This window comes from Peromyscus leucopus, chromosome 7 (assembly GCF_004664715.2).
Source record: "Peromyscus leucopus breed LL Stock chromosome 7, UCI_PerLeu_2.1, whole genome shotgun sequence".
Classification (NCBI taxonomy): Eukaryota; Metazoa; Chordata; class Mammalia; order Rodentia; family Cricetidae; genus Peromyscus; species Peromyscus leucopus.
In genome coordinates, this window is record NC_051069.1 from 19,697,786 (window position 1) to 19,712,558 (window position 14,773).

At 42.7% G+C, this 14,773-nt stretch overlaps 1 protein-coding gene across 1 annotated transcript in view; it reads left to right on the plus strand.

Moving 5' to 3' along the window:
* Positions 1-5,212: 5,212 nt before the first annotated feature.
* Positions 5,213-14,773, plus strand: part of Ddx10 (DEAD-box helicase 10) — a 184,145-nt gene continuing 174,584 nt past the window's right edge. The window contains exons 1-3 of the mRNA XM_028864955.2: positions 5,213-5,517; positions 12,214-12,274; positions 14,253-14,383. Of these exons, the coding sequence (XP_028720788.1) occupies positions 5,332-5,517; positions 12,214-12,274; positions 14,253-14,383 (378 nt within the window). The 5' untranslated portion in view covers positions 5,213-5,331. The remainder of the gene's footprint in view (positions 5,518-12,213; positions 12,275-14,252; positions 14,384-14,773) is intronic.

Below are 14,773 nucleotides of genomic sequence, written 5' to 3' on the forward strand. Positions count from 1 at the left end.
AGCTGAGAGAAACGTTTTTTGTTTTCTTCAGTGGTGTGGCTGCTCAAGGTTGCTCATAGTTTTAAAAGAGACTCCAACCATACTCACTGGTCTTCCAGGCTCATCTTGGATAGAATCTTTTTCTAGCTTTAGGCATCGTTGGTGCCCTATCTCACTTGTCCTCAGAAAAAGTTCACACAATGCAGTTTTTGTGCATTAAAAAAATATTGTGATGGAAAATGTGGAAAAATCTTTGTTTAACCTACAACTATAGTCATAGTTATAGTCATGGAAATAATTACTTAAGTTAATTAAAAATCATTATAAAATATACAATGTGAATATTCAGTTATGCCCACCCTGTTGCTAATACTCAGAGTTAGTAAGTGTAGTGGTTTCTTTAAGAATGACCTCCCTAGGCTCATATACTTGAATGCTTAGTCATCAGGGAGTGGCACTATTTGAGAAGGATTAGGAGGTGTGGCCTTGTTGGAGAAAGTTTGTCACTGGGGGTAGGCTTTGGTCTTTCAAAAGCCCATTCCAGGCACAGTCTCTCTTTCTCTCTCTCTCTCTCTCTCTCTCTCTCTCTCTCTCTCTCTCTCTCTCTCTCTCTCTCTCTCCTCCTCCTCCTCCTCCTCCTCTTTCTCCCTTCCCCTCCCCCTCCCCCTCTCCCTCTCTCTTTCTGCCCATGGGTCAGGTTGTAGTTCTCAGGCACTGCCCCAGCGCCTGCCTGTATACTGCCATGACTCACCCCCCAGGATGATAATGGACTAAACCTCTGAAACTGTAAGCCAGCTCCAATTAAGTGCTTCCTTTTGTAAGAGTTGCTGTGGTCTTGATGTCTCTTCACTGCAACAGGACAGTGAAAGACAGTAATCATCTCAGTCTTTTATTGGTATTTTATGAGATAAGCAGTGATTGATGTCAAGAATGTTAGCCAAGGTCGGGCAGTGGTGGCGCACACCTTTAATCCTAGCACTTGGGAGGCAGAGGCAGGCGGATCTCTGTGAGTTTGAGACTGGCCTGGACTACAGAGTGAGTTCCAGGAAAGGCACAAAGCTACACAGAGAAACCCTGTCTCGGGGAAAGAAAAAAAAAAAAAGGAATGTTAGCCAAAGGCAACTTTTGAAATGCTGATGTTTAAGTGTGTTTTCTCTATTATGTAACTTTTTGTTATTGAAAATTTTGTTTTAAAATATTTTAAGCCAACATGGTGGCATATAACTGAAATTACAGCATTCCAGAGGCAGGGGGATTATCACAAATTTGAGGCCAGCCTGATCTACAAAGCAAGTTCCAGACCTACTCTCCAAAATAGATTCTAATAAAAAACACAACACAGGGGCCAGAGCAATGGCTCAGAGGTTAAGAGCACTGGCTGCTCTTCCTAAGGACCCCCATCTGATTTTTTCTTTTCTTTTTTTTTGTTGTTGTTTTTTGTTTTTTCAAGACAGGGTTTCTCTGTGTAGCTTTGCGCCTTTCCTGGAACTCACTCTGTAGCCCAGACTGGCTTCGAACTCACACAGATCCTCCTGCCCTCTGCCTCCCAAGTGCTGGGATTAAAGGCATGCGCCACTGCCTGGCCGGCCCCATCTGATTTCTGTCACTTGCATAGAAGCTAGCAACTGTCTGTAACTCTGGTTCCAAAGGATCTGACATCCCTTTCTGGCTTCCATGGTGCGCAGACATACATGCAAGCAAAACACTCAAACACTTAAAATAAAATTTAAAAATATATAGAAAAAACCCCATACACTTTGTTAGGGAGGAAATCCAATTTCCTGCTAATGCTTATACATTTGCAGTAGGGACAGACCTCTGGCACAGATGACAAATTAGCAAGAGGAAAGCATGTTAATTCAGTACACTCTCAAAAAACCTCAGAAGCATCCTTAGCAGTGTCGTAGAATGCTGGCTTATGGACCATCTTCAGTAAGGAACAGTCAATTTATAGAGAAATGATAAGAAAAAGAGAGCAGGATCCAAAGGTGGGAACTGGAAGGTGAGTGTATGGAGGGGGGAAATAATGAAGTGTGTATATGGAGGAAATAATGAAGTGAGGCTTGTTTGCAGGTTCCTTTGTGCTCTGTGACTTTTCCTGGGGAAACATGACTAGACAGTCTTGGCTGGCCTTAGACTTGTGACCATCCTCCTGTCTCTGTCTCCTGAGCACTGGGATTTGTCACCAAGTTTTGCTAGAGGGCTAGAGGGCTATTACACTTGATCTTAGCCCAAAGGCCGAGAAGCGATGGCTAGAGGGCTATTAATGAGTGAGTTTGACTAAGGCCAGAGGGAGACGGCTCACTTGCCATTTCTTTGCAATCTGCCTTCATGTCATTTTATGGATCTCTCTCTCTCTCTCTCTCTCTCTCTCTCTCTCTCTCTCTCTCTCTCTCTCTCTCTCTCTCTCTCTCTCCAGGATTTCTCTGTGTATTCTTGGCTGTCCTGAAACTCACTCTGTTGACCAGGTTGGCCTCAGACTCTCAAAGATCCACCTGCCTCTCCCTCCCAAGTGCTGGGATTAAAGGTGTGTGTCACTACCACCTGAGTGGGAAGTGGTTTTTTTGTTTGCTTGCTTGATTATTTGTTTTTAAATTAGTATTCTTATTTGTATTTTCTATTTTTTTATTTTTATTATTTTTTTTTAAGTTTTCCTTTGTTGGGGGGGATACTACAAGGGTGAAGGGTGGATATGGAGGCACTGGGAAATGAGTGGGGTTGGGGTGTGTGATGTGAAATTCCCAAAGAATCAATGAAAATTATATTTAAAAGCCTTGAGATGAGAAAATAAAATAAAACAAGTAACCAAATAAAATAGAACAAAAAAAATTGGAAAAAGAAAGCAGATTTTTTTTTTTCCCCAGATAGGGCTTCTCTGTGTAGTTTTGGTGCCTGTCCTAGATCTCTCTCTGTAGACCAGGCTGGCCTTGAACTCACAGAGATATGCCTGGCTCTGCCTCCTGAGTGCTGGGATTAAGGGTGTGTGCCACCACAGCCCAGCAGAAACAGATTTTTTTGATACAATGTATTCTGGTTATCATTTCCTCTCCCCTGACTTTTTCTTGACTATTCATTTTTGTGATGGACAGAGCTTCCAGTTTCTTTCTTGATCTTGATGTGCCTGTGTGCTTTAGATTTAGGAGAACAGTGTGAGCCGAGCAGAGGCCCTTGATAGTCTGTGTGCACACATACCTGCTATGTGGTAAAGTACACATAATAGTAAGTTTACTGTTTAATCATTCTTTAGTCTACAGTTTAGTTAAGTGCGTTCATGTTATTATACAACCAATCTCCAGGCCTCTTTTCATCTTAGGAAGTTTATAGCAAAACAGTTTAAACCTTCTCCTCCTCATCTAGTTCCTGGCAACCATTATTCTACTTTCTTTTCTAAAAATGCTAAAAAATTATATTTACTGTGTGTGTGTGTGTGTGTGTGTGTGTGTGTGTGTGTGTGTGTAAATCAGAAGACAACTCTCCCCTTTTACCATGTGTGTGCTGGGTTGAATCCAGGTCCTCAGGCTTGGTGATAAATAAGTGCCTTTACCTGCTGAGCCATCTCCCTCGTCCTCTGTTTTTCTTCTTTATTATTCCAACGACACTGATACCTCATGAAGGTGAAAATATATAATGATTGCCATTTTGTGACAATTTACTTAGTATAAGTGTTCAGACTTTTTAAAGTGTGAATAATATTTCCCTTTATGCATGTACCATGTTTATCCCTTAATTTGTGTGTGGAAACTGAATAGTGGCTGCTATGAGCATGGACATTCAAGTGTGTCTGAAGCTCTGCTTTTCAATTTTTTTTTTGGTTTATTTCCAGAGGCAGAATGCTGGATTATGGTTATTCTCTTGTCGTATTTTGAGGATACAGGGACACACACACACACACACACACACACACACACACACACACACACACACACTCTTTTACATTTCTTCCCCTCTTGAGCCTCTATCTGGTGTACTGAATGTGAAGATAGCAAACCTGGTGGCCTCTGTCTCCGTTTTGAATAAGTGGCTCCTAATTGGTGGATAAGGCACAGAGTTAGGGTATTTGTGTGGATATGTGGGGTTAAAAGGGGGAACTTTAAAGCTTAAATACTTTATGTATAAACTTCCAACCTAAAAAATTCGCCAATCAGTCGGGCGATGGTGGCACACGCCTTTAATCCCAGCACTCGGGAGGCAGAGCCAGGTGGATCTTTGTGAGTTCGAGGCCAGCCTGGTCTACAGAGCGAGATCCAGGAAAGGCGCAAAGCTACACAGAGAAACCCTGTCTCGAAAAACCAAAAAAAAAAAAAAAAAAAAAAAAATCGCTAATCTCCACTGCAATAACCTGGGCCTTTCCCCCCCCCCCCCATCCAATGTGTGCTTGTAGAGGTTCTATGTAAACGTGTCATGAAATCCAATTCATCAAAAACGAATTCACTTAAAAGAGAAACCAATTAGCTGGGCAACATTCATTTAGTCCCAGCACATCCCAGCACTCGAGAGGCAGAGGCAGGCGGATCTCTTTGAGGCCAGCCTAGGGTCTACAGAGTGAGATCCAGAACAGTCAAAGCTCTTATACAGAGAAACCCTGTCTCAAAAAAAAAAAAAAAAAAAAAAAGAGAAAACAATTGATTTGTTCAATATATATTTTCTCTCTCTTTTTTAATTTTAGCTGTCATTTTGTTTTTAAAACAGCATTTTAAGATAAATTCGGTCAGTTTGTGTCAGTACCCTCACTACTGTGGTTAGAGTCTGAAGGGCCGAGAAGAAAACTCTGAAAGCTATACATGTCCGTTTTTATTCCTAGAGACGTACACTGTAGTGGAAGGAAATAAGTCATTAACTAGCAGATTTTGGTAAATCTTTCTGCTCTCTGGGTCGAAATATGCAGAACGAAGATTATGATTACAAACCACATACTCGATAAACGTGTAGAAGCGCGCTCTTAAATGCTGGGTACATCTGAACCCAGAACAAATGGATAACAGTATTTTAATTTGGGATAGTATGACATCACCACGGGAGCAATAAGCAGCGCACATGCGCAGTTCCAAGAAGTCCCCACCCCGCCCCCGCCCGCTCCAGCAGCAGCAGAGCCCTCCCAGTTCCCCCGAGCATGCTTCTCCCCGTGCCTTGAGGTCGCTCCGCCCTGCGGAAGCCAAATTACCAATCATAGCCCGCGCATTGACTGTCGTCATTAGAGTGTGCCCATTCTTTAAAGGCTTGGGGGCGGGCTCCCGGCCTTGCGCATGCGCTCTGGAGCGCTCTCCACACGCTGGTTTTGCGTCTTCCGTGCGGTACCTAAAGCGAGCGGTGTCTCGCGTCAGGGGGCGACTTGGGGACCTGGTCGCCGCCACCATGGGTAAAACGGTTGATTCTCTGGGTCAGGGAACCCGCCCGGACCCGGTGCGGAGCTTCAATCGCTGGAAGAAAAAACACAGCCACAGGCAGAACCAAAAGAAGGAGCGGAGGAAGCAGCTGAAGAAGCCGGAATGGCAGGTCGAGCGCGAGGGGATCAGCCGCCTGATGCAGAACTACGAGAAGGTGAGGCGGGCTTTGGGGAGCGCGGGTGGGCGCAGCGGGGCGGTGTCGTCGCGGTGGTGGACATCGGGGAGTGGTGGTGCGGGAAAGGGGCGGACCCGGCCAGGGAGGCCTCACAGGTAAGTCTGTTGGGTGTCACTACCCAGGTCTGGCTCTTCTGCTTGCCACAGTTCTGGGAAAAGTGATAGAAATGCGGTAATACTCCCGGGAGGGACACTTAGTGCAGCAGGGATTACAGAGTAGGGCGGTAGTGACAGCTGAGGAAAAACCATAGCGGATGGAGGGAGCGCCGAGGATGTATAGTTCAGGAGAGTGCTTGCCCAACATTCAGGAAGCCCTGGGTTCCATCTCCAGCTCCACATAAACGGGACACATTCTGAGCACTAGGGAGGTGGAGGCGGGGGGATCAGAAGTACAGAGTCTTCCACAGCTTTACAGCAAGTTCGAGGTCAGCCAGGGATACATGAAACTGTTTCAAAAACAAAATAAATAAGATAATGAAATGTGGAATGATATAAGAGAATGCTGTTCTTCTTGGGAAATGCTTAAAATAATAGAAATAATATCTACCTTTAAAAGTACTCTCCATGTGTTTTACGTGTATTCTTTGCCTCTATCTTAGGTATGGATCTTAATATTTCATTTTATTGATGAGAACAGTAGAGTTTGGAGAGGATAAAACCTTGCCCTAATTTCTCACATCTAGTAGTATGGAGTTGGAACCTAGACCCGTGTCTGTTTCCAGAGCTTTGGCCTTTTAAGTTTAGCAGTTGCTTTCATCCCTTAGCATAATTCTGCTCCGTCTTATTCCCTTACTCCGTGTTTTTCAAATCAGTATAGAGAAACTGAGTAGTCTCATAGTTAACGCTTTGACAAGCTGACATCTCTTCCTGCCCTAGGCTTCTGCTCCTTAGGAATGTTACTTCCTTTCCTTCCCCATAAAACCCGCATTTTTCAGCATTCATCTGCCTCACTTAGACTCTCTGTGAATGCCACCTTTCTAGTGTAGGGACTTAATAGGTGCAATCATCTTGGAATTAAAGTCATTATTTGTTATCTTGTAGCTTAGACAACAACATCAACAGAAGATAAACTGTTGAGAGTTGGTAGCATTTAAGAGTTAGTTTGGGTGTTGAGTTCAGATAATTTGATTATGATTTTGTTCACCAGCTGTGTGACTCTGGTTATGTTTTACACTAGTTCCTCTCTTTAAAAGGTTTAGCAATAGTACCTACCTTATAAGTTGTGACGAATTAGTAAAATAATATGTAGAAAGCATTATTTACAATGCCTGTCATATAGAAATAATCAGTTAAAGAAGAATCCATTAAAAGAAAATTACTTTGGGGACAGGGTGTATCTGTGATGTGGTGGTAGTGGCACACACCTTTAATCCCAGCACTCAGGAGACAGAGGCAGTCAGATCTCAGAGTTCGAGGCCAGCCTGGTCTACAGAGCAGGTTCCAAGCCAGCCAAGGCTATGCAGAGAAACCCTATCTCAAAAACCCACAACCAACCAACCAACCAACCAAAAAAACAAATTGCCTTTGGATTTCGTTTTGGACTGTGGCTAGAATTGCTTAGGGAATGTAGCTTTAGCCTTTGCTTGATTTACACCTGTGGATCTCTGATTCCTTCTTTTGCTCGACCCAGAGCTTTTCAGAGTTCACATCCTTATTTCTGCCTGTGTGGAATCTACACACTTGGGTTACAGGATACCATTAAGACTAGCAGTCATTATCTTCTCTCCTCTACCTCAGCCTTCCTTCCTAACTTTATAAACTTATAAACTTTATAATTAGTTTCTGTTGTCATTGTAACACAGTGCTATAAACTTTTGGTTTAAAAGCTTATATTTTTATACGCCTGGAGTCCAGAGTGTGATAATCACTTTCATTGGCCAAAAAAATCAGGGTGTCAGCCAGGATACCCATGCTACCTTTGATAGCATCTAAGGGTGAATCACTTCTTTTCCTCTTCCCTCTTGAGGTTGCTGATCTTTGGCCTGGCTTGGTTGTAGACAGTGTGTGAATGGGAGGATTTGTATACTGGGAGTGTGTGTGTGTGTGTGTGTGTGTGTGTGTGTGTGTGTGTGTGTGTGTAATGGTGAGGATGTGGAACATGTGGGGCAATGTTACGGGTATGTGGGCAGGAAGGGGTGTGTGTACCTATGAGCAGGATGTATGTAGGAGTGTGTGTATGTGGGGAGAAGGGTATGTGTGTGAGAGGGTTTGTTTGTGGTAAGGATATGTGTGTAAAGGTGTGGAATAGGGGTGTGTGTGGGTGGGTAAAGTGGGGGTGATTGAGAATAGAGTGTGTGTGTGGGAAAGGAGGCCTCGTTGGGGGGCAGAGGAGAGTGCCTTGGGATGGTAGGAGAGCTATGCATATATTTGGGAAGGGTGTGTGGGGTGCATGCATGTGTGTGTGTGTGTGTGTGTGTGTGTGTGTGTGTGTGTGTGTGTGATGGGGTGTTTTGGGAAAATATGCATTTGTGTGGGCAGTAGAATATATGTGTGTGTGGAGGATTAGGGTGTGAGTGAAATTTATGGAAGGAGGAGGATAAGTGCATGGGATCTGGAATATTGGGATTATATATGGGATTATATTTCTAGCAATCCACAGAGTCTGTTTAATGAGCAAAGGAATTTATTTGGGAGTTAACTCACAAGACAGAATCAAGGAGTTTGTCACAGGATCTTGGAAGGGTGAGGCACGGTCCAATGTTGTTCTCTAGCGTGCTCTGCCCTGGCCCGTTCCAGCATCCAAAACCACGAGGTAGCAAAGAGAGAGGGCATCCCAGGTCTTAAGGGTCCCCCAGCGGCCACACCCCAGGGGCATGTACCTCAAGGTCATAGGCAGGTGCAACAGTTACAGCCGCTGGGCGGTGCTTCAGGGCACAGCTCAAACAGCTCCCAATGCATAATGGGGGAGGTAGGGTATGTGTATGTGAAGGAAAGGGGAAGGGCGTGCCTTGAAGGTTGGCGATGTGAGTGGGGGAGGAGGAGTGTGTGTGTGCACAGTGATAGAGTGGTGCAGAACTGGGGAGTGAGGCTTAGGAGAATAGGGAGCTCTTTGTTTTAGTTCAGCAACTGTTTTCACTCTTCCCGAGTCACTCCAAGACTGTTACAGTCAGCCGTGCTATAGAGAAATGCAGCATTCTGCAAATGGTTTTAAATCAAAATTTGACCTGGTGCTTGGAGGCAGATTGCTTTTTCTTTTGAGTGAAGTAAATGGAACATTCTGTGGTGTTTTTATCCTTTTTATTCCATGCATTAATGTTTGTGAGAAACAGGTATTATCAGACGGGGGTGGGGGGTCGAGGTAAAAAGTACAAGAGGGTGATTAAATGATAATCTATTATTCTGCTCTCTTGCACCAACCAATGTTGAAATCCTTAAAAGTATTTGCTCACTATTATGAAGGACACAGAATTTAGAGGGAATTTGACACTGAGGAGACTGAGTGGTGGAATACTAGTCATTGTGTCTTTTTTCTAAGAAAAGGACAAAGGGAGGAGTGTTACTTTGTTCATTAAGATCATGTCCTATTGTAGGTTTCAAGAATTCTCTTGAATATAATCTTCTGACTAGGAGTTGACAAAGTGCTACATATTTAATAATAGGCTTTGTGGGGTCTACAACCTGTCACAACTATGTAGATAATGTATAAATGGCTGCCTGTAGCTGTTTTTCACCAAATCTGTTATCAAAGTCAGGTAGCAAATTGGATTTGACTAGTAGGCATTAGCTAAATCAAGACTTCCTATTTCTTCCTCATAATAACATGTGCATAGCTCTGTACTGGAATGGTTGGCAGTGCGATGTTAAAACTTTCATTTTTCCCACTTGAATCTCTAGGAGACTAGCAGACTTGAGGAAGATGTACTACACTTTATACTTTGAAAGCACTGCTTGCCTGTGCTATGTCTGGTGGAGCTTACAGAGCTGGTTGCCTGCCTCTTCTGTGTTAGTTACTTTTCTCTTTGTTATGTCCAAATATACCTGACAAGAAAAGCAGCTTAAGGAAAGAAGAGTTTATTTCGACTGTAATGAGGAGATATAGTATGCCATAGCAGGAAAGACCTGATGGCAGGAACATGAGGCCACTGGTCATGTTGTATCTAGAGTCAGGAAGCAGAGGAAATTGAATGTTGGTATTCATCTAAATTTCTCCTTTTTATTTAGTCTGGAATTCCAGCCCATGGAATGGTGCTGTCCACATTTAGGTCTTTGCACCCCAGTTAGCTCAGACTAGAAATTCTGGGCAGTTATGTCAAGAAGTTTTTATCCTATGCGATTTTAGATTTCATCTAGTTGATTGTGTCAACTGTCACAGTCTACCTCTTGCAACTTGATGTCTAAACATATCACTTTAAAGATGTGACTTTCTGCCCTTTGTCTGCCATTGACTCAAGACCATCTCATAATGTAAAATACATCTGTTTCATCTCTAAAAGTCCCCATAGTGGTTTTTCTTTTTCTTTTTTTTTTTCTTTTTTTTTTTTTTTTTTGGTTTTTCGAGACAGGGTTTCTCTGTGTAGCTTTGCGCCTTTCCTGGAACTCGCTTTGGAGACCAGGCTGGCCTCGAACTCACAGAGATCCTCCTGGCTCTGCCTCCCGAGTGCTGGGATTAAAGGCGTGCGCCACCACCGCCCGGCTCTTTTTTTTTTTTTTTTAAACTAGTTCCAACATTGTTTAAAAAGTCCAGTCTCTTCTGAGGCCAGGCAAGCTCTTAATTGTGAGCTCCTATAAAATAAAAACAAGTTATATAGTTCTAATACATAATAGCACAAAGTAAACATTCTCATTCCAAAAGGAAGGAATGGAGTCATAGCAATGAATGATTTGATGAAAGCAATACTGAAACCTAGCAGGACAAATAACAAATCTTGAAATTCCAGGTCTGACACTGGAGACTAGTGAAGGAATCATCTGGGCTTGGATGACTCCACCTCTGTAGCTTTATCCCCTGCAACACACATGCCCTCCCTCTTGGGTTGCTTCCATTCTGTGACTGAACTTTCATCAGTGGACCTCCTATGGTCCAGCATCTTAGTGTTTGCCATCACACATCACACATAATGGCTTCTCAGGGCCTTCTTGCTGAGACTCTGACCCTGCTACACATTTGCCTGGCCTTAGGGGCTTTTACAACCTTAGCATAAACCTCCATGATCCCCTGTTCTTGCATCTTCTCTGCCTGCGCCTATAAAACTAGTATATGTGGATGGCATTGCCAAACTGCAAGTTCTCCTGTCAGCTTGAGATATAGCCTGGCCGCTTTGGAGTACACTTGGGTCAGCTTCTTTGTGTCCACCCCAGAAAACCCTTCCTAGGTGGTTGGCTTCAGAGCGGGGAGCTTCTTCAGTGGCATTCTCAGTTTAGGTCCTTTTCTTTCAAATGAATTTGCATTTCCTTTAGATGGAGACTTCATTAGGTAGAGTCCTGTTCTCAAGCACCTTTTCCAGCAGAACATAGTGTTCCCCTAATGGTTCCAATCTTAACAGTTTACAGTTGCTTTCTCAGCAATCGTATTTCCTGAAACTTTAAATTTCCTCTTTCCTTGCCAAATGGTACATTTTCCCTGTCTGTCTGCTTCATTTGTTACGTGTTTTCACTCTAGACCTGGTTGAGAGTAGTAAGCTGTAACCATGACACTGACAGGCTGACTGCTACCCTGGCTTGAGATCCCCTTGCAAAACAAATTAAGCCATTACTTTTGAGTTTATCTTCATTCATGTTCTCAGGACACAGGCAGAAGGCAGTCAGAGTCTTGAGCAGAGCATGACATGAATGGTTTCTAGTATAGGTCTGGACAGTCTTTTTGTGTCCCTCTGAATTTCATGAACTGGGCCTCCACTGTCTGCATTTCTCTTGGCATTCTGGTCTTTTGAACTGTCACCTGAATATCTTATTCAGGTGTGCTTGCACACTCCAAGAGTTCTCTAGCTTGAACTTTCATACTCTTTTACATTTCCTCTTTCGGACAAGTGCTGAAGGTGTATAAATCACACCATCAGTCTTATCATAGCAACAGTCCCAGTTCTTGGTATCATTTTTTTCTGTATTAGTTACTTATCTCATTGTTGTGAGCCAAAAATACCTGACAAGAAGCATCTTAAGGAGGGAAGGGTTAATTTTGGCTTAGAGTTTGAGGGGATTCAGTCTCTCTTGGCAGGGAGGAGGTGGCAGCAGGGGTGTGAGATGGCTGGTCATGTTTTGTCCACGGTTAGGAGACAGATGGATGCTGGTACTGCCTACGTTTGGGTTGGGTCTTCCCGCCTCCGTTAACCCAATCTAGAAACTGCATCATAGACATGTCTAAAAGTTTATTTCCTAGTGATTCTGTATTCTTTTATGCTGACAGTCAGTGTTAAACATTACTCCTTCCTCCTTTGGGTATTCTACATCCTGTGAAAGCACTCATTAGTTACTGGTGCTATAAGTATAAGGAAGGAGAAACACATCTTATGTCCTGTTTATAAGAGTATCTGCCAATTTGTTCCGCCATGGGACTTGATGTTATTTGAATGAGTAGCTTTTATTTAGAAGCGGTGGTTTGCCTCTAATTCTGCTATATGAAGGATGAGCTAGGCAGCACAATGTAGGGTAGAGGGGTGATGGTGGTTATTATGAACTAATGAATCATCTAGCAATTCTTATCTGACATTATTTCTTTTTTACAATCTTTTTTTTCCAGATAAATGTAAATGAAATTACAAGATTTTCAGATTTCCCTTTGTCCAAAAAAACATTGAAAGGTAGGTATATATGGTCATTTTAGGATAAATAGTTAGATTTATTCATGTCTTTTCAATTTTTTAAAAAGTGCATATGTATGTTCATGTGTATGCATGTATATATGTGCTTGTGTGTGGAGGCCAGATGACAGCCTTGGAACTGTTTATCTCTGTTAAGGCAGGGTTTCTCATTGACTGGAGCTCATTCATTAGGCTAGATTGCCTGCCCATCAAGCCCAGGAGTCTTCCTGTTTTTACCTCCCAGTCTTGGTTGAAGAGCACACACCATATATGGCATTTTTTGTAGATCCTGGGGATTGAACTCAGGTCCTCATGCTTGTGAGGTCAGCACTTTACTGATGGAGCCGTCTCTCTAGCCCTGTGCCTTTTCTTTAAGAGAAGATAGTTTAGGGAAAGGTTAACCTGAAAAAAAAAATCTTTCGACATTTGTGGTATCATGAAATACCATAAATACAAGGTCTGCTTTTTTGAAGCAGTTTTGTTTTGTAGTCCAGGAAAGCCTTGAACTCCCTCTGTAGTCCAGACTGCCCTCAAACTCTGTACTCTTCCCGCCTGGCATGTACCATCAACCCCACCTCTAAAATACTGAATTTTAACCATTTTTATTTCCTGTTCTTTCTGGATTGGTTGAAGAAGATTAGTTAGAAAGGTTCAGACTGAAACTTGATGATTCTGTTAGTTTGACAGAAGAACAAACAAACATATGTTACCTTTGCATTATTTTTTTCTAGGGTAGCCGTAACAAAATAACAGCCTTACATAGCAGACATTTTCTGAGAATTGATGGCTGGAAGTCCTGGGATAAGATGCTGGCAGGAATAGTTCCCTGGTTTTAAGAGACTGTCTGTGATAGGCTTGCCACCATGACTTGCAGATGGCCTGTCTTTTGGAGTCATATTTTTTCTTTTTTGACGAAAATTGTGTATGTTTATGGTATGCAACAATATGACTTGAACTATGTATATAAACCAAGCTCATTAATGCACTTATTTTTCCTGCATAAGGGCACTGAAATAGACTCTCAGCAATTTTCAAGCATAAAAAGTATATAATTGACTATAGTTATTGTGATACTATGATGTACAGTATATCTGGTTTTTTGAGATATGTTTCATATATCCCTGATTGGCCCCATTACCACTATTGCTTTGTAGCTGAGGATGACCTTGAACTTCTGATCTTTCTGTCTCTACGTCCTAACTACTGGTTTTATAGACATACATCCAGGGACCAAACCCTGGGCTTCATCCAAACACTCTGCTGACTGAGCTATCCCCAGCCCACAATGTATCTCTTGAACTTATCCTAACCCGTGTAACTTTGTGTTCTTTGAGTAATAGCTTTCTATCTCCCCACTTCCTGGTAATGAGCATGCTTTTTGTTTTTAGGATCTATAAATAGGCAATTGTCTGGTATCTATCTTTCTGTGCCTGGCTTGTTTCATTTAATATATATAATTCTAGGTTCATCCATGTTGTCACCATTCTGCATATTGTCTTAAGTCCTCAAATAAGCCTCTGTCTTGAACACTAGAACAGTTAGTCTCCAGCTTAAAACAAACAGAGCAGCTAATTTATTATTCTTCCTGGAGTGTGTGTGTTGGGTGGTGGTGTGAATGCCACAGTGCCCATGTGAAGGCAGCCTTCTCCTCTCACTTTGGTCCTGGGAGTCAGACTCGGGTCATCAGGCTTGCACAGCAAGCACTTTACCTGATGAGCTGTCTCACTGGCCCATTTCCTGCAGCGTTGAAAGCTTGGAGCCATAAGTTTTAAGTTTTCAGGATATAGGCCTCAGGGATGGTAGGTTTGGAAGTCTCGCCTGTGAGCCTCCAGGACTTCAGAATTAAGTGAGCTGTGCCTTTCCTGATTTCCATCAGGGTAGAATAGAAGAACTTGCAGCCATCTGTTTATACAAGCCAGCCCATAGCATCATCCTTTTGGAATTTTCTTAAGTATTCTTCTCCTTTCTACAATGCCAGGTTTGCAAGAAGCCCAGTACCGCTTGGTAACAGAGATACAGAAGCAGACCATAGGGTTGGCTTTGCAAGGTAAAGATGTGCTTGGAGCTGCCAAAACTGGATCTGGCAAGACTTTGGCTTTTCTCATTCCAGTAAGTACATTTATTTTGGATCACAGCCTCTATTATATAATTTTATTATATTCTGTACCTACAAGGCAAGCAAATATTATGTAAACAGTTCTTTAATGTTGGAGTTTCTGGCCAGTTTCTGCTCTCATACTCTTTAGCTCCACCACAGTGCCTTGCCCATGGAAGGCACTCAGTAACTTGTTGCCATGAATAAGTCAGTATGCTCTTATAAGCTATTGCATTCTGAAGGAGGTGGATAGTCTATCGTGGCAGTGTAGAATGGTCCTACCCTGTCTTTGTGCGTGGCTTTTTTCATTTGTTATAATTCCCAGGATACCTGGTGGAGAAAGCTGTTGCCTGCCAGTGGTATTTATATTTGCCACTTGTTTAGGATAAGGCTGAAATATATTC